The sequence below is a fragment of the Macaca nemestrina genome, chromosome 1 (genome assembly GCF_043159975.1).
Source record: "Macaca nemestrina isolate mMacNem1 chromosome 1, mMacNem.hap1, whole genome shotgun sequence".
In the NCBI taxonomy this organism is placed as follows: Eukaryota; Metazoa; Chordata; class Mammalia; order Primates; family Cercopithecidae; genus Macaca; species Macaca nemestrina.
The window spans coordinates 107,932,700-107,959,043 of NC_092125.1; the positions used below are offsets into that span (position 1 = coordinate 107,932,700).

Consider the following 26,344-nt stretch of genomic DNA (forward strand, 5'->3'; position numbering starts at 1 on the left):
AGTGTCACTCTTTATCCTAGAACTCACTATTTACCTTATAATTCACTGTTCACTTAAATGCTGTGCTAAAATTATAAATGAGAAAACTAATGCCTTTATCATGCAAGCTTTGAAACCCCAACCAGGCACTTGAGTATGTGCAAACAGCTGCAAAGCAGTTCCACTCCTCCTACCTTGGGGTCAATACCTACTCCCATTATGCCCCATGTTGGCAGGAAGTAGCTAGAGTGGTCATTAATTGCCCTTTCCCATCTTCATAGCCCACATCTTAAGAAGAAGGTGTTTTATAACCTTATTTACTCCTGAAATTTACTCCTGCCTTTAGAAACCCAAAGGGAGGGGATGAAACTGCCTTTGCAAAAATTATAACTCAGAATATTATGATGGTGAAAGAGATCTGACCTAACCAACTCCATTTTGCCTCTACCCTCCAAGCTGTCCTTGTTCATTCCTGGGCACAGGCTGAACTAACTTTGGGAGGAACTCATTATAGTTTAACTTTGAAACAAAGATTGTAACAGCCCTTTCCCAAAGGAAAAAAAAAAAAAAAATCCCCTTCCTGCCTGGGGACTAGATTGCCTTTGTAAGACTACCAAATCAGCCACATGATTAGAAATTATGGTTTAGGAGTCATGCAGCTGGATGCTGCCAAGATTCCGAATATCCCCCAAACTGCTCCTCAGGATAACATCACTATTATAAAACCTAAGACCAATACTTGATATATTTTGCAGACCCTGCACTCAGTGATCAGCTGGCACCACCCAGATCAATAAACTGCCTTATTTGGTCTTGTGGCCCCCACCCAGAAACTGACTCAGCACAAGAGGACAGCTTCAATTCCCTATTTCAACTCCAACCCAATCAGCATTCTTGCTTCCCAACCCTCTACCCACCAAATTATCCCTAAAAACTGCAGTCCCCGAATTTTGGGGGAGACTGATTTGAGTAATAATAAAACTCCAGTCTACCATACAGAGGCTCTGCACAAATTAAACCCTTTCTCTATTGCAATTCTCATCTTGAGAAATTGTCTCTGTCTAGGCAGCAGGCAAGGAGAACCTATTGGGTGGTTACAGGAGCACTGAAGACTGAACTCTGACCACTCATTCTGTTACTGGATAGACCTGCACAGTTCCAGGCCCTTGGTGTCCTGAACAAAGAAGTAGAGGTGACACACACAAATAGCAAAGCAGCAAAAGTTTGTCAAGCACAATAATACACACTCAGAGAGGGGAGAGCAGGCTGACTTCTGCAAAATGAGATCGGTTTGGTGTATTCTGGGTCCTTGTTTTTGAGACAGAATCTTGCTGTGTCGCCCGGGCTGGAGTGCAGTGGCACAATCTCAGCTCACTGCAACCTCTACCTCCCAGGTTCAAGAGATCCTCCTGCCTCAGCCTTCCGAGTAGCTGGGACTATAGGTGTGCGCCGCCATACCCAGCTAATGTTTTTTGTGTGTGTATTTTTCAGTAGAGACAGGCTTTCACCACATTGGCCAGGCTGGTCTTCAACTCCTGACCTTAGGTGATCCACCCACCTTGGCCTCCCAAAGTCCTGGGATTACAGGTGTGAGCCACTGAGCCCAGCCTGTTTTTTTCTTCTCTTCCCCAAACTACCTAATCTCTAGCCAGCATGTGCTTTTTGATTGACAGGTGGGTTGCTCAGTTTCTTGGCCTCTGTGCATTTCCGTGTCACTTCCATTCCATAATTTTAAGTACATGCATGATATGCAGCCCATATGCGTGATCCTTAAGTAGCTAATCACCATGGCTAATTGTGGGGTCATTTTAAGGATACATTTTCTCTCTAGTGGGCATGCCCATCTCTTAGGAGCTGCCCCTTACTGGTTTGGTTCGGATCTAGCCAACCATGGGGTTCCTTACTCACTTCTTTATCTTCTAGTTTTGCTCAACTTCTGCTTCTTATCTTGCTTCTGCTTTTGCTCACCTGCCTCTTTATCTTTCTTTGCTCCTACTCATTCCACCCTTTATCCAACCTCCAGTTCCCTCTGCTATGTTCCTGCCTCAATTCTTTGTTCTAAATTTCTTCTTGAGGAACCTGGAGGGAGTCACAACCACAAAGCAAACCTAACATTTCCTGTTGACCCCAAATTTTAAACAAAGCTTATCTTCCTTAACCAATTGCAAATCAGAAAATCTTTGGGTCTACCTATGATCCTGTAAGCCATCCCCTTCAAGTTATCCTGCCGCTTTAGGCCAAAACCAATGTGTAACCTTCATGTATTGATTTATGATCTTGCCTGTGGGAGGCCGAGGCTGGCGGATCACGAGGTCAGGAGATCGAGATTATCCTGGCTAACACGATGAAACCCCATCTCTACTAAAAATACAAAAAATTAGCCAGGCGTAATGCAGGCGTCTGTAGTCCCAGCTACTCAGGAGGCTGAGGCAGGAGAATGGCGTGAACTCGGGAGGTGGAGCTTGCAGTGAGTGGAGATGGCGCCACTGCACTACAGCCTAGGGGACAGGGCAAGACTCCGTCTCAAAAAAAAAAAGAATAAATAAAAATAAAAACCATTACCTGCAAGCCATCAGGGGGGTCAGGATTTTAAGCACCAGCTGTCTGGCGCCCTGCAAACAAATGCCTTCCTTTCCATAGCCGCAAAACCTCGGTGTGGATATCTGCTCTTACTGAACGGGGCTAGTGGACTCCAGCTCGGTTCTATAACAGGGGAGCTTCTAAGTTGGTGAACTTGATGTGCTGGAAGGATCGCATGCCCAGAGAGGGCATGGAAGTTATGTCACCCTCCCCGTACCCCACACCCCTATCCCTGCCATATCTCTCCCCATGCATCTCTTTTTCCATTTGGCTGTCCTGGAGTTGTATCCTTTATAATAAAACTGTTAACATAAGTATAGTGTTTCCTGAGCTCTGTGAATCATTTTAGGTGTCATCCAAAAGACTATCAGAATGGCTAAATAGTAGCAAGGAGAATTTTATTGGTGATATTAGTTTGCAAGCCAGGAGAGAGGCTCCAGTGTGGACCAAAGGTGCTCTCTCTTCCAAGAGGTATTAAAATAAAAACCTTAGACAAATTGAATTTATCAGAGTTTAATGGAGCAAAGAATTTTTCATCAATCAGGCAGCCCCCGAGCTGGAATAGACTCAGAGAGACTCCAGTGCAGCCAAGTGGTGGAAGATTTATGAACAGAAAAAGGAAAATGACGTACAGAAAACGGAAGTGAGGTACAGAAGCAGGCGGGTTGGTTACAACTTGGCAATTGCCTTATTTGAACACAGTTTGAACAGCGGTTCCATTTGATTGACCAAAACTCAGTGGCTGGCACAAGAGTAGATTGCAGTCTGTTTACACTTCTATTTAGCTTACTGTTCACTATGTACAGAGAAACCTTTAGGCAGAACTTAAAATATGTAGCTTTAGGCTAAACTTGATTTAACAAAGGGAAAGAATATGTTGGATTTTATGCCTCACTGGACCAGTATAATAGATAGATATTCAGCAAGTTTGAGAGAAAGGCTATACATATATATGAGGGGAACCCCATATATGTTTAATGGGTAAACATAGTTACATAAATCCTATGTTCACTTCGGGGCAGAATTTTAGAATGAAAATGAAGTAGAAGTTGGCCTTTATGTCAAAAGGTGAGCTGTAGGACACAAAGATGGTTTGTGTGCAGCATCCACAAGCTGGCTAAAACTGGCTTGAGGTCTGTAGTTGCTTATTAGGAAAGAATGTTTGTAAGACTGGTCCTGTGTCCAATCAGAGTTGCAGTGGTCTTGGTTGTAAATCAAGGTGATAGCTCTTCTTTTTTTTTTTTTTTTTTTTTTTTTTTGAGACAAAGTTTTGCTCTTGTAGCCCAGGCTGGAGTAAAATGGCACAATCTCGGCTCACTGTAACCTCCACCTCCCGTGTTCAAGAGATTCTCCTGCCTCAGCCTCCCAAGTAGCTGGAATTACAGGCGACCACCACCACGTCTGGCTAATTTTTTGTATTTTTAGTAGAGATGGGGTTTCACCATATTGGCCAGGCTGGTCTTGAACTCCTGACCTCAGGTGATCCACCCATCTCAGCCTCCCGGAGTGCTGGGATTACAGGCATGAGCCACCGCGCCTGGCCTGATTGCTCTTATTGTTAGGGAGTTTAGTCACAGGAATTTCGAAATGTGCCATGCCAGCCAGGCCCTGAACTCTTAAAAGGCTAAACTTGACCTTAAAAGGTCAAGACCCATAGCTAATTTTGTTTCCTTAACTTTGGTCCATATTAGTTGATAAAGGGGCATCTATTTCGTTCTTTCTGGTCACATAGGGAATTACTAAAGAGGGAAGAGGTCATGGGAACCCCAGAATTAACAGTCAGGTAAAAGTGTAGGTAGTCTGGGAATCCCATTTGTGGTGTCTGAAGTGAGGGCAGTCTTGTGCGATTAAGCACAAGGTTAACATGGGGTCTGCGCTAACATGGTGTAGTTAGTGTCGGATTTTAATTCAAATGCAGAACACCCCGTTGGTCTCAGAAAACTGAAGAATTGGTTGTTATTTGGAAAAACCAGTCCCTCAGCCAGGAAGGGTCAGAGTTCAATTAAAACCCAAGCTTTCTATCAGAATCTAGGCAAAGAATAGCTAATGTTGCCAGAAGACCACACAATGTGAGAAGAGAGTCCAAAGGGCAAATGTTCCCAAATTTAATAAGAAAGTAGGTGATTCCACGAAGAAACAAATTTCCAGAGATATAGGAATTAAACTTAGATGAGTTAGTATGGAAACCAAAAGAAAAGGAAGTTTAAAGAAAGGTGATTTATACTCTTAACTGCTGTGAAGACATTAAGACAAGGCTTGACAAATATTCACTAAACTTGGCAGTTGTGAATGACGATTCAATAGTACCTGGGGCCAGAACAAAGAGACTTTTTTAAATGTAGGTTGGTTTGGGTTTTTTTTTTTTTTTGGAACTTTGTCTTTGGTGGAAAGAGAAGGGTAGCAAGGGATGAGGGATATAGGTGTGAGGGTTTCTGCTGTCATGATTGTTGTTTTATGTGAAGAGGTTTGAGTATGGTGAAACAGACAGAGGCTAGATATAGAAAGTGCTTAATGGGGGTGTCAAAGGATACAATTACAAAATATTTAGTTTGAAGATCTCAATTGGCTTTATTTGCAATTCTCGAATAAGACAAAACTTCATTCTATAAAACAGAATGAGTGTTCCGATGAGCTGAGCAGAGGAGATTGGTTTTACAGAGAAGGGCTGAAGAAAGCAGAAACAAAGAACAACAAGCATATAACTCGTTTCACAGTTGCTTTCCTTGTACAGTGAGAACAGGAAACAGAAAAATAGAGAAATAACTAATTGGTTAACATCGGGTTACATTTTTTGGTAATGATGAGGGCAGACAAAACTTTATTATCATGCCCATTTGGGAAATTAGGCTGTTCTCTCCTGATTTCTAGGAAGGTCAGGTAACAACCTAGTTTGGGTTTGGTTACATTAAACTTTAGTGTGACTGACTCCGTTTTTATTTTTATTCTGATCTGCTGGGGCCTAGTGCAGAAGCTTAGTCCAAAACAATGGCCTCCTATAATTTTTATTTAATAATTTTCCCCTTTTGGTCAAGGCTCAAGTGAGAACCTGACCAAAACTAAGGGCATTGGCACTAGTCTCAGTTACCATCATTTTAGGTTTCCAGTCTCAACACATCATTCATAGGTTACAGTGTCCTCATCATCATGCATTTCTTTGAGTTTTTTGTTATTCCAGCCAAAGACAGACTATTTGACATTCAACAGATGGCTGTATGCAAACATTTAAAACTTTTTTTTTGAGACAGAGTCTCACTCTGTCACCCTGGTGGAGTGCAGTGGCGTGACCTCAGTTCACTGCAACCTCCGCCTCCCAGGTTCAAGCAATTCTCCTGCCTCAGCCTCACGAGTAGCTGAGACTACAGACATGCACCACCATGTCCAGCTAATTTTTGTATTTTTAGTAGAGACAGGGTTTCACCATGTTGGCCAGCCTGGTCTCGAAATCCTGACCTCAGGTGGTCCGCCCACCTCAGCCTCCCAAAGTGCTGGGATTACAGGTGTGAGCCACCACACTCAGCCATGAACATTTAAAACTTTTTGAGAGCATACAGTGCAACAGAGAGACTACTATTATTACTCTCAGGAGGATAATAGCAAAAGTCTGGAGTATGCTCCTTAGCTAGGGTCCTCATAAAACAAACCAACTAAAATAGAATAGATTGGAGAATGAATCAGATGAGGAGTGTATCCATCTTAACCAAGTAGCCAGTCTATTGTTCAACCCAGTCTCTATGATACCTGATGTATTTATCCCTGTGCAACAAGAAGTGTTAGCAACTGCAACGATTCCTTCTTGTTCAGCTAATAGAAAATCTCATGACTGAGTTAAAGTATGGAATGACAATTTGCAAGTCACCCACAGAAGCTACTGATTGTGAACTTCTAACTATGGCATTATTCTGCCAGACAAAAAAGACAGGCATAAACAAGGAAAAATTAAGGGAAATAATAGTCTCATTATGGCAGGGTCTTGTTCCGACAGTTTTGTCTGTTTGTTTGTTTGTTTGTTTGTTTGTTTGTTTTTGGAGACAGGGTCTGGCTCTGTCACCCAGGCTGGAGTGCAGTGGCAGTGGCATGATCTCAGCTCACTGCAGCCTCCACTTCCTGGGCTCAGGTCATCCTCCCACATCAGCCTTTTGAGTAGCCGGGATTGCAGGCATGCACCACCGTGCCTGGCTAATTTTTGTATTTTTTGTAGAGTCAAGGTTTTGCCATGTTCCCCAGGCTGGTCTCGAACTCCTGGGCTCAGCAATTCACCTGCCTCAGCCTCCCAAAGTGCTAGGATTACAGGCATGAGCCATCGCACTCAGCTACTCTGACAGTCTTGAGAAAAACTCCCCACGATAAGGTTAACAACTCATGTGGGTTTGCAGTTTGAATGTCTCTGGTTATAGCATCAGGCAGTTTGGTGAACTTGATGTGGTCCACACATCAGGCATGAGGCTTGTCCCTTAAAATTTACATTGAGTTGTCCAGCTTCAGCTTTGGGGCTTTAGGAACAGAGCAATTCTTGTTCTTAGCTGGAAAATTATAGCCAGATACTGAAGGAAACTAGAATACGGGATCCAGTCCAGTACACAGGTAGATAAAAATTTGAAAACAATGAATAGGAGTACAACCTAATAACAGGTGTACTATAGTTTTTCTTCAGAAACATAATTATTTTCTTTATAGTCATCCCCATTTCTATCGAAGATAAACAGTATAAGACTAATATCTTTGCAACATAAATTTAGTCTCATCAAACTTGATCTGTAGACTTTCTTCTCAGTATTTAAAAAAAGAAAGAACCATGTTTCTTTAAAAACAATCCTTTCTTCACCTCTGGCTGCTGTCCTCGCTTCTCACTATAAGAGGTCTAAAGAGTAGTCAATCTACTCCTGTTTGTATGTTTACCTCCCACTCATTCCTCCAGCCTCGCCTCCCCACCTCAGCTGCTCTTACTGATGTCTCTAATATGTTCTGTGTTCTAAACAAAGGACATTTTCAGGTCTTCATCTTAAGTTCCAAACTATTCTATTATCTCTGTGGTAGATACTTCAACACAACATATCCAGAAAAGAACTCAGTTTTCTTCCCTGTGCCCCCAAACGTACTCCTCCTTTTACCTTTCTAAAGAGTACCTCCGCTATTTGTAGTCCAAGAAACCTGGATGACATCTTAGTCCTCCTTCTTTCCCTTGCCCTTGGCCTCATCCATTACCAAATCCCCTCACTCTACCAACCCCCACAAAGCACTCAAATGTTTTCTTGATTCCAATGCAATTTCCTTATAGCCTCTATCATGATTCTTCAAATCATATAATGCCAGTCCTCTACTAACAGTCTTCCTGTAGCTCTCCATTGCCTCCAGAGTGATCTCTAAGCACACATAGGAGAATAGAGTCCTTTGGGATCTTGAAGTCCCAGCCTGCTTCTCCAGCCTTTTCAGCCTCATCTTTCACCACATCCCCCTCTTACTAGATGCCCAAACTCCACAGAAACTCTCAGTAGTGTCCAGATCTTGCCAGGTGACTTCAGGCTGTCCTTTGACATAGAACCTGCAATGTCCTCTCTTGTCTCATTTGCTGGGCCAACTCCAACTTGTCCCTCAAGACTTAGCTAGTACTTTACCTGCTCAGGGATTTAGTAACTTGTACAAGGACAGTTTCTTTTTTTTTTTTTTTTTTTGAGACGGAGTCTCGCTCTGTCGCCCAGGCTGGAGTGCAGTGGCCGGATCTCAGCTCACTGCAAGCTCCGCCTCCCGGGTTCAAGCAATTCTCCTGCCTCAGCCTCCTGAGTAGCTGGGATTACAGGTTCATGCCACCATGCCCAGCTAATTTTTGTATTTTTAGTAAAGATGGGGTTTCACTATGTTTGTCAGGCTGGTCTCGAACTCCTGACCTTGTAATCCACTTGCCTCAGCCTCCTAAAGTGTTGGGATTACAGGCATGAGCCACTGCCCCTGGACTTTTTTTTTTTTTTTTTGAGATGTAGTTTCGCTCTTGTTGCCCAGGCTGGAGTACAACAGCGCAGTCTCGGCTCGCTGCAACCCTCACCTGACAGATTCAAGCGATTCTCCTGCCTCAGCCTCCCAAGTAGCTGGGATTACAGGCATGTGCCACCAAGCCTATTTTTTTTTTTTTTTTTTTTGAGACAGAGTCTCCATCTGTCACCCAGACTGGAGTGCAGTGGCGCGATCTCGACTCACTGCAAGCTCCACCTCCCAGGTTCATGCCATTCTCCTGCCTCAGCCTCCCGAGTAGCTGGGATTACAGGTACCCACCACCACGCCTGGCTAATTTTTTGTATTTTTCGTAGAGACAGGGTTTCACCATGTTAGCCAGGATGGTCTCGATCTTCTGGCCTCGTGATCTGTCCGCCTCGGCCTCCCACAGTGCTGGGATTACAGGAGTGAGCCACTGCACCTGGCCTTAATTTTTGTATTTTTAGTAGAGACGGGGTTTCACCATGTTGGCCCGGCTAGTCTCAAACTCCTGACTTCAGGTGATCCACCCATCTCAGCCTCCCAAAGTGCTGGGATTATAGGTATGAGTCACCGTGCCCATCCCATGTTAACTATACCTCAATAAAGCTGTCTACAAAATTAAAGAATGGTGAGAAGACTATTAAGTTTTGTATCATTGGCTTATTCAAAGCATAGTTCTATCAAGATTGAACATTTGTTCGTCTAAACCATACAAGCTTCAAACTCCTCCACTTCCATAGCTTATCAATCCTATTTCTAGACTGTAACCTGCCCTTCCTCTTCCAAATCTGACCAGACATTTTATATGTGCTGTCAACACGACTATCCCAGAGTAAGCCTTGCAAGAGTGTGGATGACTTAGCTAAATGCACTGCCTCTACTTGAAAAATTTAGAGTTAAAATTTAACGAAGTTTAAACTCAGTGTAACTGACCTATAATTGCCCTAAGTCTAAGGTCTTTTAAGAAACTGATGGGTGCCAAGTGCAGTGGCTCATGTTGGTAACCCCAGTACTTTGGGAGGTGGGTGGATTACTTGAGGTCAGGAGTTCGAGACCAGCCTGGCCAACATGGTGAAAACCCATCTCTACCAAAAATATAAAAATTAGCCAGATGTGGTGGCACGCACCTGTAATCCCACCTACTCGGGAGGTTGAGGCAGGGAGAATCGCTTGAACCCTGGAGGCAGAGGTTGCAGTAAGCCAAGATCGTGCCACTGCACTTCCAGCCTGGGCAACAGAGCGAGACTCCGTCTCAAAAAAAAAAAAACAAAAGGAAGCTATTAGGTGAGCTATTGGTACATTAATCATATAGACAATCTTAGTAGGGTTGAAGTCTATAGGTTTTGATTGACTTGACTATACTGTAAGTTGTAAATAGATGCAATTTTAAGTTACCTGAATAAACTTTTCTATTAATTAACAGTAGTCATCTCAATTTTAGAGGTTTACGTTATACTTGTGCCTCCATCTGCATGCACAACATGGGAAGACAACGGACACCAAAGATACTTTGGATTCTTGCTGCTAAATAAGTATTCAAGCACTATGTGCGCATTGTTACAATTAATAAGGCAATCTGACCCCATCCCTGCCACCAGGAAACTGCAATACTATTAATATATTCAAAAGGAAGACAACTGAGATAAAGGGAATGTGGTGGGGGGGGGGTTAGGAGATATCAGAATGCAACCTCTTAGAATTACAGAATCTCAATATCCATCATTTATGCCTGGTCTTCGGTTCCGTAGCTCTGGGATTCCAAGGGCCCCTCCTAACTGCATTGCCTTCTCTCTCCAATTCCCTTTGTCTCAGAATGTTACACCTTCCCCCGGTTAATAGTGTAGGCTTAAAATATATCTAGGTGGAATATATCTAGACAAACTGCTGGAATTGTTCATGGGAAAGGAATCAACACAAAATATCTAATGCATTCAGGTCGTTGGAGTTTTCTTTTTAATTTATTGCTTTTTTGAGATGGGGCATCCGTATGTTGCCCAGGCTGAAGGGCAATAGCGATATCTCTGCGAGACTGTCTCAAAAAACAAAACAAAACAAAACAAAACCATTAGAGTCTTCACCTTCGGATGGACTAGGGCTATGGCATACTGGTAAGCACTTAAAGGGGTAGGATGGCCCGGATTTGCAGTATCTGAGTAATGGGAATACTCCAACCCAGTCCGATTTCAAGGTCCCAGTGAGGTTACTGAATTCGAAGTTCCGAAGGTATGCGCCTAGTATTCCCGCCATACGAATACAAGAGAGGTAAATAACCTCAAAAGCATTGATAACAGTAAAATAGTTACAATACCTATTACCTTTTTAGTATCCATTACCTTCGTTTGTAATATAATTTAACTGTCAGTTTACATAACAAGAGTCTTCTAAGGCGCAAGCTCCTGGGGAGGGTATGGGGCTATTGGCAGGGAAAGCAGCTTTTCAATCGTATAAATGCTCTTTGTGCCCAGACTGCCTTATATAAACCAGCACTATCCACCCTGTCCCAGAGACTTGTCCACGACCTTCAATAAAACACTTTATTCATACCACTTCTAGCGTGCGCTCCCACCCGCCCCAGGGAATTCAGTCCCGCGGGAGGGATAACTACTTGGGGACACGGAGCACTGCGTTCGCCCTGGGTCACGCGGGAAGGATGACTGCAGAGCCTCCAGTTGGCGCGCGGGTTCCGGGGCTGAGGGGCCCAAGGCGGTAAACCGGATCCGCCCCGGCCGCGCTTCCCTTGCCTTTAACAAGCCCCAGCAGTGGTCCGACGCTTGGCCGCAGCGGGAAGTCTTCGGAAAGAAAAGACCGGAACTAAAAGATAGACACAGCGATGCCCTCCCCGGACTCCGCCAGCCTCACACCCCTGCCAGCCCGCCGCCTGTAGTGCGCACCGCCTCTTCGCCAAGCTCCGCCCTGCGTCCACCCCAGGGGTTAACTCGGACGAGCGGTCGTGTGGCAGAGGTAGTGTGCGCCGTCCGGGGCTAGAGCAAGCGCGCCCGCGCGGCCGGGAGCCATGCTGAGGAGCTGCGCCGCGCGCCTCCGCACGCTCGGGGCCCTGCGCGGGCCGCCGGGAGGCCGGCGCCTGCCGGGTAGGGAGCCGCGTCCCGCGCTGGTGAGTCTGGGCACCCTTGGGCATGGGGCGGGAGCAGGACTCACAGTCAGAAACACGCCTGCGGCAACAGAGCCTTTGATTGTTTCTCCATACCCCAACCAGCCAATCTCAGAATAAAAGCTCCCTTGGGCACCACACGGCAGCGTAAGCAACAGGGGCCTAGGAATACTTAGTCCTGAGATTCAAACCGTTAGAAAACGGATGGAAAGATGACCCCGTTTTTTTTGTTTTTTTTTTTTTAAGAGACAGGGTCGGCAGGGCGCGGTGACTCACGCCTGTAATCCCAACACTTTGGGAGGCCGAGGCGGGCGGATCATTTGAGGTCGGAAGTTCGAGAGCAGCTTGACCAACATGGCGAAATCCCCTCTCTCTACTAAAATTACCGAATTAGCTGGGCGTGGTGGCGCATGCCTGTAATCCCAGCTACTTGGGAGGCTGAGGCAGGAGAATCCCTTGAACCCGGGAGGCGGAGGCTGTGGCGAGCCGAGATCGCGCCATTAGTGAGACTCCGTCTCAATAAAAAAGAGGGTCTATCTAGCTCTGTCGCCCAGGCTAGAGTGCAGTGGCGATTACTGTAACCTTGAACTCCTGGGCTCAAGCGGTCCTCCCACCTGAACCCCACAAAGCACTGGGATTACAGGCGAGTCACTGCTCTCTGCCTGGTTTTTTTTTTCCTAATTTGTTTTTAATTGACATAAAATTGTATGTTTAACATGTACAATATGATGTTTTGAAATCTATATACGCGACTCAGTTTTGAAGCAGAGTGCAGTATGCTGGGATCTGTTCAATTCAGCAGGGAAAGGACCACTACTGCTACGACTGATATTAATAAAGGTTCAGCAGGGGCACACACAAAATACGCGACAGAGCTGGCCTCTGAACTTAGGCAGTCTGGCTTATAACCATTACAGACCTCAGAAGAAGAGCACCATCTCTTCCAATGGTTTAATCCTGATTGTCTCTGACTCGTCTTATTTCTGAGAAGCAAAGCAGCCAACACTGGAGTGAGTAGGAGGCTTCTGGATGTCAGATAATCATTAATACCCTCTCCTAAGCCAGTTTCCTCACCTTTAAAGGTTGTTTTAAGATTAAATGACATAATGCAAGCAAACTTTAACGCAGTGCCTAAAATAGTATTAAATGTTACTTGTTTATATATCCCTATTTTGTGCTTTATTGATATATTCAATTAATACTGATTAAGCCCCAACACTGTGCCAGGCATTATTGGCCACTGATGATGTACAGGTAAGAAACAATCCTTTCTCTTAAGAAGCTCACAATCTAGTATAGGAGAATAGGGTGTCAAAAGACAAAATTATAACACATTTACTTTGAAGATCTTAATTGGCTTTTATTTGCAATTGTAGAATCAAGCAACTCCTCATTCTATAAAATAGAATGTTCCAATAAGCTGAGCAGAGGAGATTGGCTTTATAGACAGAAGGGGAGATTCCATCTCTACAAAAAATTAGCTGGACATGGTGGCACATGTCTGTGGTCCCAGCTACTTGGGAGGCTGAGGTAGGAGGATCTCTTGAGCCTAGGAGGTTGAGGCTGCAGTGAGCTGTGATCACACCACTGCACTCCAGCCTGGGCAACAGAGTTGAGACTTTATCTCAAAAAAAAAAGGGGAATGCCACAGGATTGGGTCATGTAATGCTTTCACATGTTCCCTCCTTGCACAGAAGTTTTCTTGAAGCTGACCCATTTCCATGACCAGCTTATCCTAACCCAAGAGTCTGTTTTTTGCTGGCAAGCATTCTGATGCTCTCAAGTGCCTGACTCATGCCCACCAATCACATTCTGGCTTTGGCATTGAGATCCCCTTAACCAAGTCAGCCAATGATTTTTCCCTACCTAAGCACACAAGAAAAAGAAATTAAGATAATAGAACATAAAATCCCTGTGAATTTCTGAAAGCCAGGGTTCACACCCCCTGCAGTAATTGCCATTTATTGCCCATTTCTGTCTGACCCAGTCAGACACCTGAGACCTCCCTACGGGATCAAGTTATGTTTCTGTCGTGACTTCCACTCTTGCCACTGACTTGTCAAGCCACTGCAAACCCCAAAAGGTCATATGCTGTCACATAGCACAAACTAACCCTTGGTACCCACCCCAAGTTCATGTGTCCTCTCATAGCACAAACTAATCCTGGAATTGGAAACCAAAATGATCAAGGGGATCTATGCAAAAAGAGCAAAGTCTAGGCCAGGCACAGTGGCTCACACCTGTATTCCCAGCACTTTGGGAGGCCGAGGCAGGTGGATCACGAGCTCAGGAGTTCAAGACCAGCCTGGCCAACATGGTGAAACCCTGTTTCTACTGAAGATTCAAAAAATTAGCCGGCATGATGGTGTGCGCCTGTAATCCCAGCTACTCGGGAGGCTGAGGCAGGAGAATCTCTTGAACCCGGGAGGTTGAGGTTGCAGTGAGCCAATCTTGCACCATTGCACTCCAGCCTGGGTGACAGGGTGAGACTCCGTCTCAAAAAAAAAAAAAAAGCAAAGTCTGACCTTGGATGTACAAGCCTCAGACTCTGAAGAAGACAGGGGAGCCTCAAAAGACATGGGCACTGTCTCTGTTGCATGCCTCAAGGGATTTTAGGAGTTGTCAGCAAAGTCCCTCTAGTCCCTTTGTCCATGTTGGCCAGAACTGTCAAAAAATAAGATGACAAATTTAGTTTAAAGATCTTACATGGCTTTTATTTGCAACTCTAGAATCAAACAACACTTCCTCCTATAAAATAGAATGACCGTTCTGATGCGCTGAGCAGAGGAGGTTGGCTTTAGAGACACAAAGGGGCTAAAGAAAGCAGAAACAAAAAAGCAGATTGGTGGTTTCAAAGTTAATTTCCTTGTAAAGGTTAAAGCAGAGGAGACACCCTTATCATGCCAGCTAAAACTGGCTTGTTTGGGTATTTGGCTATTGTCTCTCTCATTCTCCTTCTCAAAAGATCAGATAAGCAACTTAATTTCCACTTAAAGGTGTGGAACTTCAGCATGAGTAACTCCATTTGGTTTGGTCTGTTGGGCCTGGTGTAGAAGCTCAGACGAAACCAATGGCCTCCTATAAATTTTATTTAGCAGGAATGAAATTGCAAAATTAAAATAAGTATATACTATGTGCTATAATGAAGTACTAAGGGAACAAAGAGGAGGGAACAGCTCTGTATTGATAAGAACTGAAAGACCAAATAGTAATTTAGATGAGTATAGTGTTTCTATTAAGCTACTATAGCTTTCTTTTAAAGAATAATGAATACAGATTAGTCACTAATCCTGTACCATCTTGCACATTGGGGAAAAAATGTGCTAATCTTACAAAGATGAATTCATTTATTTAATTATATGTTGGTACCTTGTAATCTGTGCTGAGAATAAGCATTAGTATTTACAGGCTTTATAAATCATGCTTCTTTCGGTTCAGTAACTTACTCTCAAAAAAGAAGACACATTTAAAGAGTCATAACTTTTCTTAACAAGCCCTACTATTGTAGGACTTTCTTCTCAGTTCAACTAAAAACCGAGTTCTTGTCACATGACTAGGAAAGATTAGGCTCATGGACACATAGTAAGGTGAGAAAACCGGAATTTACTGGGTGAAAAAGGAAAAGGAGAAAAACTTTCAGCAGAGAGGGAAGCCTGTTACCTGGCTCCTGCCCCACCACCGGAACTCACGAGGTGAGGCGCCTTCCTTCTGCAAACAGCTCGAACTTCCATGGCTCCACCCTGTTCTCCTGGTGTGCAGGCCGGTTAGAGATTCTCCGGGGACACGTTTATACTTGCTTGTCTCATTCCCCCTCTAAAGAAATACATTTAACTACCATTAGGATAAGGATAAGGATGAGGACTTATCTTAACTGCTTCCTGCTGACAGGGGGTGCTGTTTTGGAGAAAAGGCAGTCAGAGCTCCCTCAGAGGCCTATCTGAGGGTCCTTGGCAAAGGGGTCCCTTGTCCAAGGCTCTGGTTGCATGACTGTTTGGAGTTTGATGGCCTGAAGGCAAGAAGAGACAAACTGGGTTATTAGAAGACGTGTATCAAAACGAAACAGGGCCGAGGTAAGGACAGCTCAGAAATCCCAAGGCCTTTTACCAGTTTGTACAGGGAAAGGGAGGCCAAAAGCCCCACTAGTACAAAAAAAAACAAAAAAAAAGCCCTTTTGCCAGCATGTCAGGCTTCTGGGTTCCCTTTCCCTGAGCCGAATCCTGTGCCAACCAGTTTAAGGTTTGGGAAATTAACTCTTCCCAGTTTGGAGGATGCATCTGAGGGGAGTGTCCTGTAGTAAGTACAGAGATACAATTAACGTATCAGTGAAGAGAGGACAGAGGAGGAGAAAGGAAAAAGAGGTTCTCTTTTTTCAAAGGAATCCCAGGGGTTCAGGATGCATTCGAAAGGGGTACAAACTGAAGATGGATGGCTACTCATCTAGAAAGAGGGAAGCAAGTGTCTCTTCCTAGCAAATACCTGGGGTATGTGAGGGAGGGAAAGTGAGGTGTTCCTCTTTCTTTCCTCCGTCCTTCTATCCCCAAGTCCAGGCAACCATGACAGGGTGACACCCATGGGTGCCAAAGCAGCTTGTACCCATGAAGCAGGGAGGTGCTGGAGAATAGGAATTATCCGCTCTCATCTATGCCTCTATCCCCGCTACTGTCAGTAACCTGGGAGTTCTCTAAACCTCATTTATGCCATGGATATTAGCACAACCTTTATCCATAAAACAGGAGGCTTGGCTTAATCAGCAGGAATTAGCCATGCTCACCTGCACTGTGCAATTTAACTTCTGTTATCGTCTGCCTCTGGATCCCTTAGATCCAGTTTTCTTTCCTAGGGCTTTGACCTGAAGCTTGGAATTGAGTTTAGGACAGTGGCTCATGCCTATAATCCCAGCACTTTGGGAGGCTGAGGCAGGCGAATCACCTGAGGTCAGGAGTTTAAGACTAGCCTGGTCAACATGATAAAACCCCATCTTTACTAAAATTCAAAAACTAGCCAGATGTGATGGCGCATGCCTGTAGTCCCAACTACTCAGGAGGCTGAGGCACAAAAAATCTCTTGAACCCAGGAGGCGGAGGTTGCAGTGAGCCAAGATTGCACTACTGCACTCCAGCCTGGGTGACAGAGTGAGACTCCATCTCAGAAAAAAAGAGTACCTTGTTGTGCTTTTGTTTCAATGCTCAATTTACAGAAAAATCATATAATACCTTTTTGAATTTAGTCAGTATTTTCATACTGAATATAAGATTAATTTTGCAAGATTCTTACAATCTTTTTACCACTTGTTTGAACTTTTAGCCTTATCTGCAGTAGTGCAATCTTGGCTCACTAGAGCCTCCACCTCCTGTGTTCAAGTGATTCTCCTGCCTCAGCCTCCAAGTAGCTGGGATTACAGGTGCATGCCACCACGCCTGGCTAATTTTTGTATTTTTAGTAGAGACAGGTTTTCACCATGTTATCCAGGCTGATCTTGAACTCCTGACCTAAGTGCTAGGATTACAGGCGTGAGTCACTGCTCCTGGCCAGCTTTATCTTACCTAAAACAATTCAAGTAGTCTGAATTATATGTCATGCGGGTAACTCCTAGCAATTTTTAACTTTAATGTAAAACCTGGTAAGTTGTTTTAATTATGTGCTAGGTGCAGCTAAGGTTTGACTCCTTCCAGTATAATTAAGGGCGTGGTTAGTTTTATATGTCCCCAGGCCTTTCAAAGTTGTACAGTTCTTAAAAACCAAAAAGCAGTTTGTAACTGCTTTTTTAAGCAAACTTAGTAACTGAACTGCATAATTTAGTCCATCTATTTATATTTTGACAACATCTACATTTTACCAATAATCTGTGAGGCTGTTTTTATTTTTCAAAGATTAAAGTCACATAAACTAAAAGGTACCACAGCTTTTATCTTCCCTTTAAAAAAAATAGTCGATCCAAGCACTTATCTTCCTTTAGGTCAATTAATTAGAGCATTTTTTGTAGACATCACACACAACACATATGTAACTACACAGACAGGCAGAAGAAAACCCAGTTGCCATAAGATCTTTCATCACAGGGAGAGGGATCTATCTGCTTTTAATTCCTGGGGTTCCATGAGGAAAACAGAGGTCCCTCCCTCATGCGGGCATTAAAAGTGGCAAGGCAAAATGGAGAAAAATAACTCAGTCGACTGAAAAGAAACACTTTTTTCAGCAAAACAAGGTCCAAGAAAAGGAAAACATAAAGGCCTTATAAAGATAATTACAACTTAGATATCCACTTTTAATTAAGCTGAGCACTCCTTAAGAAAATTATTTTAACTCCCTTATTATCTAACTTTAGCTCCACCAAGCGGCCAATATTTCTGGCTTTCAAACTTTACTTAAAGGCTCAGAGAAAGAAAAATCCAAGGTGGTTGGTAGAGGGCAGGGGAACTGACAGATAGCAAAAGGGCATACAGATACCAAACCAGAAAGGACTCATTTCCTAAGCCAGGATGAATCTGGGCCTCACCAGGCTAAACAAAGCCATGCCATGGGGTTACAGGCCACGCCCCCAAGGATGTAAAACAAGATGGAGGCCTGCAGCAAAGTTTGCTATGGACCATACAGAAAGACATGCAAAATACACAGATTGGTTACAGCTTAAGACTAACCTCACAAATCCTTTCTCACAAAACTCTACAGAAAATATAAACAATAATCCTCTTCATTCTCAACAGAGCAAAATGTCTTCCAAAAGGAAAAGGAAAACCTCCTTTAAAAGTATACTGCTGATGGAGTGGAGAGGAGATAAGGATGCCTGGGGGAAGATCCTCTTATTCTTATGCAAATGGTTCCTCCACCAGAGAGAGAAGCTTAATTGCTGTGGGACAGAGCTAGACTCCCTGGAGGGGGGAGGGGGAGACTCTGTAGGCACCTGGTGAGGAACACCAACCAACCTTGCTGGCGCCTTGGGGCCTGGTCAGTGGCTATGGCTCATTCCTGCCCTGTGTGGCCATTGGACACCACACACACATGCTGCAGACACTGCCATGTACCCCAGCCAGTAAAGAAGTGGGGACAGGGAGCTACCCTACCCAACTGTCTTGTGAGTGCACCCGTGACCATTGGGGTGGTTGTGGACCACCTCCAGTATTGTAAAAGGAAAAATAGGTGCCATTGCTGTCACCCCAAAAAGAAGAGGAATGCCATAAGACCAAAAGGCTCAGAAACGAAAGTGAGAGGTTTTGAGTCCCCATTTGACTCACCCTTCTGTTGCGGGAATGAAGGAGGACTGGAGAGGCCACGGGGTGAAACAGGAGAACTTTACCGAGTGCACTCAGACCCAGCACATTAACATCCAAAAACTAGGCCCAGAACAAAGACAGCACTTGACTTTTATACACACTTCTAAAAGGGGGTGGGCTAGCTTGAAACAAGCTTACAGTGGCACAAAGCATAGTGGCGTGAAAGCAAGGATACAGAGGCAGAACAAAGGCAGTTAATCAAATTGTGACAGGTGCATTATTCAGGATTACATATGACCCTTGCTTATGCAGCCCAGGTGGCTGTTTTCTAGGCTTGCTCAAAAGAGCCTTGCAAGTGCTTATCTCATAACCTTCGCTATGGTGCCCAGACGGCCGCAGCCTAGGCCTACTCAGGCATGTCTTACAACCTTCACTGTGCTGTTTAGATAAAACAATACTGGAAGTTACTAGTTACAAAAAACAAGTATCTATAAACTGATAAAACTTGCAGAGCAAGGTACAATCATACAGAAGGAGGATGGGATTCAAGGGGGAACTTTACTTTTTCCTATCCTTTTGTTGAGGGAGTGCTGGGAGAGTCTCCAGAGCACATCCTTTGAGCCCTGGCTTCTTTGAGAGTGGTATCGAGACTTCACCCAGGTCCAGGCTTTGCCTGTTACTGCCTTTGGGATGAGTCAGCCTCATATAGAAAGCTTGTTTTTCTCTTTTTTAATTTTATTTTTCTTTCTTTAATTTCCTGCCTCACTTCCTCAGGCCCCACATTTGAGCGCCAAAGATGGTGTAGGACTTTCTTCTCAATTCATCTAAAAATTGGGTTCTTGTCACACAACCAGGAAAGATCAGACTCATGGACACATAGAAGGGTGAGAATAATGGAATTTATTGGGCGCAAAAGGAAAAAGAGAAAAATCTCAGCAGTGGAAGAGGGACCTGTTCCTACTTTGCCACACAGGAACTCAAGAGGCTGGGCTCCTCACCTCTGCCAATGGCATGAACTTCTGTGGCTCCACCCCATTCTCCCAGTCAAAGGCCAGTGGGAGGTTCTCTGGGGAGTTCTTTTTACTTCACTGTCTTACTGCTTTATAAATGTATAACCAAAGGTCAAGCAAGACCTTTCCTGTGTTCAGGACAAGAAAATATAATCGTTGTCCCGAACATTTCTACTTCATATATAATCTGTGCTTTGTCTTTACTTCAAGTATCTCTTAGTTTTCACCTCCTTGCTTTATTATTTCTATTTCTACATTATTATAGTGTCCATCTGGAGTAACAAACTCAACCCGTGCCAAACTAAAATAGTTCCACTCCTGTTTTCTCTCTCCTGATCCACATGTGCACACTAAGAAAAATCTTTCTTTTCATTCTATTCACCCTAGTTTTCAAAGCCACAGCTCTAGATAATATTCAAGACTCTTCTGCTTTCTGTTTCCCAGTCAGTAACTCCCCACATCCCTCAGTCCCAATGTCCTAAGTATCTTAAAACTTTACTTCTCATTACTCAGTACCTAGTTCAGATTCTGACCATATCTGACCTGGGCCTTTGCAACAGTCTTTTAACTAGTTTCCCTATCATTGCATTTCACCATTTTAATTCATTCATTACACCAGATGGAGCTTTCTAAAACCTATGTTCATATTACTCCCTTGCTTAAAACTCCTTAAGTTTCCTCATAAAGGAAAAAGGTGCTGTATCATTCAAGTACTTTCATGATTCTTTAAAGACTCCACTTTAGTTAACTTAATCCTATGTAATAACATTGGTGAAATCACATGTGGGTTTTCTACTTATATCCTTTCATAATATATGAATATATTTTGTTATATTTTAAAATACATATATTTTTGTCCTTGTGCCACCTAAAATCATTTTTCATACTGGTCTTTGGAAATACTGACCTAGAAGATGAAATCTAAGCCCTGTGATGTGATCCCTCTTGTTCTTCACATCTTGCTGCTCTTCCTCTCTTTCCACCTTACATGTATGAAGGCTGAAATCCTAGCAGTTCCCCAGTGTGATGTGGTTATTTCACTCTCCTATGCCTTTGCTTGGAGCAGGCCCCCCTACCCTGTTCTCTCTTTAATGAACTTTTTATCCGTAGGAAATCACTCCATCATTTTAAAGTTTTCCCTGAAAGTCACCCCTTCTTTGCCTGTATCTACTTCTCTTGTAGTATTTTTCACATCCAAGGCTGCTAACACTTGAAGGCAGGGTCTAAGTCTTCTCTGTGTTTTACCTGTCCCTTACATAGAACCAGGGCATATAGTAGGGCTCAAAAAAAGTTTCTTGGATTTTGCTGAATCCCAGACTTTAAAAGTTAAAATTAGGAGAACCCACAGTTAAGGGAGTCATTCTAATTCCTAAAAGCATTTAATTAGTTCTGTATCACTGGTCCATAAAAGGACAGTGGAACTGAAGGATCCTAGAGTTGCTTGTTTGAGATGAGACCAGTGGCTAATGAGATGAGTTCAAATTCGTAACTCCAAAGCTTATACATAGTATTCTGCCTCTCAGTTGACATGTTTTGGTCAATACATAGTAATCTGTGATGAATTGTCTTTGTTGGGTTACTTCTAGATTCATGTTCTTTAAAAGTTACATAATCAGGACTGGATTCTAAGGAAATAATCCAAAATAGAGGAAAAGCTATATTCATAATGTTCCAGTGGACATTTTCATTTAGAGCAGCAAAAGATTGGAAATAATTTAAATGTCTACCTTAATGGCTAATTATGTAGTATATCAGTTTAATGGACTATTTTTCTGCTGTTGAAAATGGTGGTAACTGATATTATGGAGAAAGTGAGCACTAAATAATTTCAAGTGGCAAAAGCAGAAAGCAAAATTGTGGGATTTTTAAAATTTTGTTTGTTTTTGTTTTTACTGAGTTTACAAGTATATTAGGAAAAATTATATTTTAAAAATTTGGAGGAAAGAAAATTTGCCCTTAGTTATTTTAAGAGGGAGAGATGGGTGGGTTTAAAACTTTTTCTTTTCTTTCTTTCCCAGATTTTCTGAGCTGGGTTCTGAAAGGATGAGCCGATTAAAAAAAATACGGAAGGCCGGGCGCGGTGGCTCACGCCTGTAATCCCAGCACTTTGGGAGGCCGAGGCGGGCGGATCACAAGGTCAGGAGATCGAGACCACGGTGAAACCCCGTCTCTACTAAAAATACAAAAAATTAGCCGGGCGCGGTTGTGGGCGCCTGTAGTCCCAGCTACTCGGGAGGCTGAGGCAGGAGAATGGCGTGAACCCGGGAGGCGGAGCTTGCAGTGAGCCGAGATCACGCCACTGCACTCCAGCCTGGGCGACAGAGCGAGACTCCGTCTCAAAAAAAAAAAAAAAAAAAATACGGAAAAAAATTACAAATCCTGGGCTAAGGGCAAAGTGGTTTCAACCCTGATCATGTATCCCCAACCCTCTGGTACTCCAAAGTCAGGACTTGCTTTTGTTCAGCCAGGAGGCTTTTATTCTGTAGAGTTTTTTGTTTGTTTGTTTTTGAAACAGAATCTCACTCTGTTGCCCGGACTGGAGTGCAGTGGTGCAGTCTTAGCTCACTGCAACCTCCACCTCCCTGGTTTAAGTAATTCTCGTTCCTCAGCCTCCCAAGTAGCTGAGACCACAGGCACACACCATCACGCCCAGCTAATTTTTGTATTTTTTGTAGAGATGGGGTTTCACCATGTTGGCCAGGCTGGTCTCAAACTCCTGACCTCAAGTGATCCACCCGCCTCGGCACCCTCAAAGTTCTGGGACTAAAGGTATGCCACCATGCCTCGGCTTCTGTAGACTTTTGTTTTGATTTGTTTTGTTTAATTTTTATTTTTTAATTTTTTTTTCCCGTAAGTTATTCAGGTACAGGTGGTATTTGGTTACATGAGTAAGTTCTTTACACTAGTGATTTGTGAGATATTGGTGCACCCATCACCCGAGCAGTATACACTGCACCATATTTATAGTCTTTTATCCCTCATCCCCCTCCCATTCTTCCCCCCAAGTCCCCAGAGTCCATTGTATCATTCTTATGCCTTTGCGTCCTCATAGCTTAGCTCTCACATATAAGTGAGAACATACAATGTTTGGTTTTCCATTCCTGAGTTACTTCACTTAGAATAATAGTCTCCAGTCTCATCCAGGTCACTGCAAATTTGGGTTGGTTCCACGATTTTGCAATTGTGAATTATGCTGCTATAAACATGCATGTGCAAGTATCTTTTTCAAATAATGACTTCTTTTCCACACTGTTTTCCATAGCAGCTGTACTAGTTTACATTCCCACCAGCAGTGCAGAAATGTTCCTTGATCACTGCATCCACGCCAACATCTACTATTTTTTTATTTTTTTTATTATGGCCATTCTTGCAGGAGTAAGGTGGTATCACATTGTGGTTTTGATTTGCATTTCCCTGATGATTAGTGATGTTGAGCATTTTTTCATGTGTTTGTTAGCCATTTGTATATCTTTTGAGAATTGTCTATTCATGTCCGTAGCCCACTTTTTGATGGGATTTTTTTCTTACTGATCTATTTAAGTTCGTTGTAGATTCTGGATATTGTCCTTTGTTAGATGTATAGATTGTGAAGATTTTCTCCCATTCTGTGTGTTGTCCGTTTACTCTGCTGACTGTTCCTTTGGCTATCCAAAAGCTCTTTAGTTTAATTAAAGTCCCAGCTATTTATCTTTGTTTTTATTATATTTGCTTTTGGGTACTTGGTCATAAAATCTTTGCCCAAGCCAAAGTCTAAAAGGGTTTTTACGGTGTTATCTTCTAGAATCTTTATAGTTTCAGGTCTTAGGTTTAAGTCCTTAATCCATCTTGAGTTGATTTTTGTATAAGGCGAGAGGTGACGATCCAGTTTTATTCCCTACATGTGGCTAGCCAATTATCCCAGCACCATTTGTTGAAAAGGGTGTCCATTCCCCACTTTATGTTTTTGTTTGCTTTGTCGAAGATCAGTTGGCTGTAAGTATTTGGGTTTATTTCTGGGTTCTCTATGCTGTTCCACTGGTCTATGTGCCTGTTTTTATACCAGTGCCATGCTATTTTGGTGACTATGGCTTTATAGTATAGTTTGAAATCAGGTAGTGTGATGCCTCCAGATTTGTTCTTTTTGCTTAGTCTTGCTTTGGCTATGTGGGTTCTTTTTTGGTTCCATATGAATTTTAGAATTGTTTTTTCTAACTCGGTGAAGAATGATGGTGGTATTTTGATGAGGGTTGCGTTGAATTTAGATTGCTTTTGGCAGTATGGTCATTTTCATAATATTGATTCTACCCATCCATGATCACGGGATGTGTTTCCATTTGTTTGTGTCATCTATGATTTCTTTCAGCAGTGTTTTGTAGTTTTCCTTGTAGAGGTCTTTCAACTCCTTTGTTAGGTATATTCCTAAATATTTTATATTTTATTTTTTGCAGCTATTGTAAAATGCATTGAGTTCTTGATTTCATTTTTTGCTTGGTTGCTCTTGGTATATAGAAGAGCTACTGATTTGTGTACATTAATCTTGTATCCGGTGGTCGGGTGCAGTGGCTCACGCCTGTAATCCCAGCACTTTGGGAGGCGGAGGCAGGTGGATCACCTGAGGTCAGGAGTTTGAGACCAGCCTGACCAACATGGAGAAACCCCGTCTCTACTAAAAATACAAAAATTAGCCAGGCATGGTGGCACATGCCTGTAATCCCAGCTACTCGGGAGGCTGAGGCAGGAGAATTGCTTGAACCCAGGAGGCAAAGGTTGTGGTAAGCTGAGATCGTGCCATTGCACTCCAACCTGGGCAGCAAGAGCAAAAATCTGTCTTTAAAAAAAAAAAAAAAAAAAAAAAGTCTTGTATCCAGAAACTTTGCTGAATACTTTTATGAGTTCAGGGAGATTTCTGGAGGAATTCTTAGGGTTTGCAAGGTAAACGATCAAACAGGGATGGTTAGACTTCCTCTTTACCAATTTGGATGCCCTTTATTTCTGTTGTCTGATTGCTCTGGCCAGGACTCCTCCAGTTGAAGAGGAGTGGTGAGAGTGGGCATCCTTTGTCTTGTTTCCGTTCTCAGAGGGAATGCTTTCAACTTTTCCCCATTTAGTATTATGTTGGCTGTGGGTTTGTCATAGATGGCTTTTATTACATTAAGATATGTCCCTTGTATGCCAATTTTGCTGAGGGCTTTAATCATAAAGGAATCCTGGATTTTATTGAATGCCTTTTCTGCATCTGTTGAGATGATCATGTGATTTTTGTTTTTAATTCTGTTTATGTAGCGTTATCACATTTATTGACTTGCATACATTAAACAGTGCCTGTATCGCTGGTATGAAACCCACTTTATCATGGCAGAATATCTTTTTGATATGTTGTTGGATTCGGTTAGCTAGTATTTTGTATTAGGATTTTAGCATCTTATGTTCATCAAGGATATCAGTCTGTAGTTTTCTTTTTTGGTTATGTTCTTTCCTGGTTTTGGTATTAGGGTGATGCTGGCTTCAAAGAATGAATTAGGGAGGGTTCCTTCTTTCTCTATCTTGTGGAATAGTGTCTAAAGGATTGGTACCAGTTCTTCTTTGAATGTCTCGTAGAGTTCTGCTGTGAATCCATCTTGTCCTGGACTTTTTTGTTGTTGTTGGTAATTTTTAAATTACCATTTCAATCTCGCTGCTTGTTATTGGTCCGTTCAGGATATCTAATTCTTCCTGATTTAAGCTAGATGGGCTGTATTTTTCCAGGAATTTACCCATCTCTTCTTGGTTTTCTAGTTTATGTGTGTAAAGATGTTCATAGTAGCCTTAATCTTTTGTATTTCAGTGGTGTCAGTTGTAACATCTCCTGTTTCATTTCTTAGTGAGGTTATTTGGATTTTCTCTCTTCTTGGTTAATCTTGCTAATGGCTTATCAATTTTATTTATCTTTTCAAAGAACCAGTTTTTTGTTTCATTTATCTTTTATATTGTTTGTTTCAGTTTCATTTAGTTCTGCTCTGATCTTAGTTATTTCCTTTCATCTGCTGAGTTGGGTTTGGTTTGTTCTTGTTTCTCTAGTTCCTTGAGCTGTGACCTTAGATTGTCTGTTTGTGCTCTTTCAGACTTTTTGAGGTAGGCGTTTAGGGCTATGAACTTTCCTCTTAGCATTGCCTTAGCTGTATCCCAGAGGTTTTGATAGGTTGTGTCATTATTGTCATTCAGTTTGAAGAATTTTTTAAATTTCCATCTTGATGTCGTTTTTGACCTGAAGCTCATTCAGGAGCAGGTTTTTTGTTGTTGTTGTTGTTTTTGTTTTTTTCTGAGACAGAGTTTCGCTCTTATTGCCCAGGCTGGGGTGCAGTGGCATGATCTCAGCTCACTGCAACTTCTGCCTCCTGGGTTCAAGCAGTTCTCCTGCCTCAGTCTCCTGAGTAGCTGGGATTACAGGTGCATGCCACCACTCCTGCCTGATTTTTGTATTTTTAGTAGAGACAGGGTTTTGCCATGTTGGTCAGGCTGGTCTCGAACTC

General features: G+C 42.9%; 1 protein-coding gene across 5 annotated transcripts in view; it reads left to right on the forward strand.

Annotated features, from left to right (window-relative positions):
• Positions 1 to 11,085: 11,085 nt before the first annotated feature.
• The window catches only part of LOC105497868 (thioesterase superfamily member 4), a 53,396-nt gene continuing 38,137 nt past the window's right edge, over positions 11,086 to 26,344 (forward strand). Inside the window, exon 1 of one of the 5 annotated variants that reach the window (XM_071085419.1) lies at positions 11,086 to 11,638. In XM_071085419.1, coding sequence (XP_070941520.1) covers positions 11,540 to 11,638 — 99 coding nt within the window. In that variant the 5' untranslated portion in view covers positions 11,086 to 11,539. Of the gene's footprint in view, positions 11,639 to 15,466; positions 15,706 to 26,344 lie in introns of those variants that run through there. The other 4 variants (XM_071085418.1, XM_071085424.1, XM_071085425.1 and 1 more) reach the window with 4 other exon arrangements.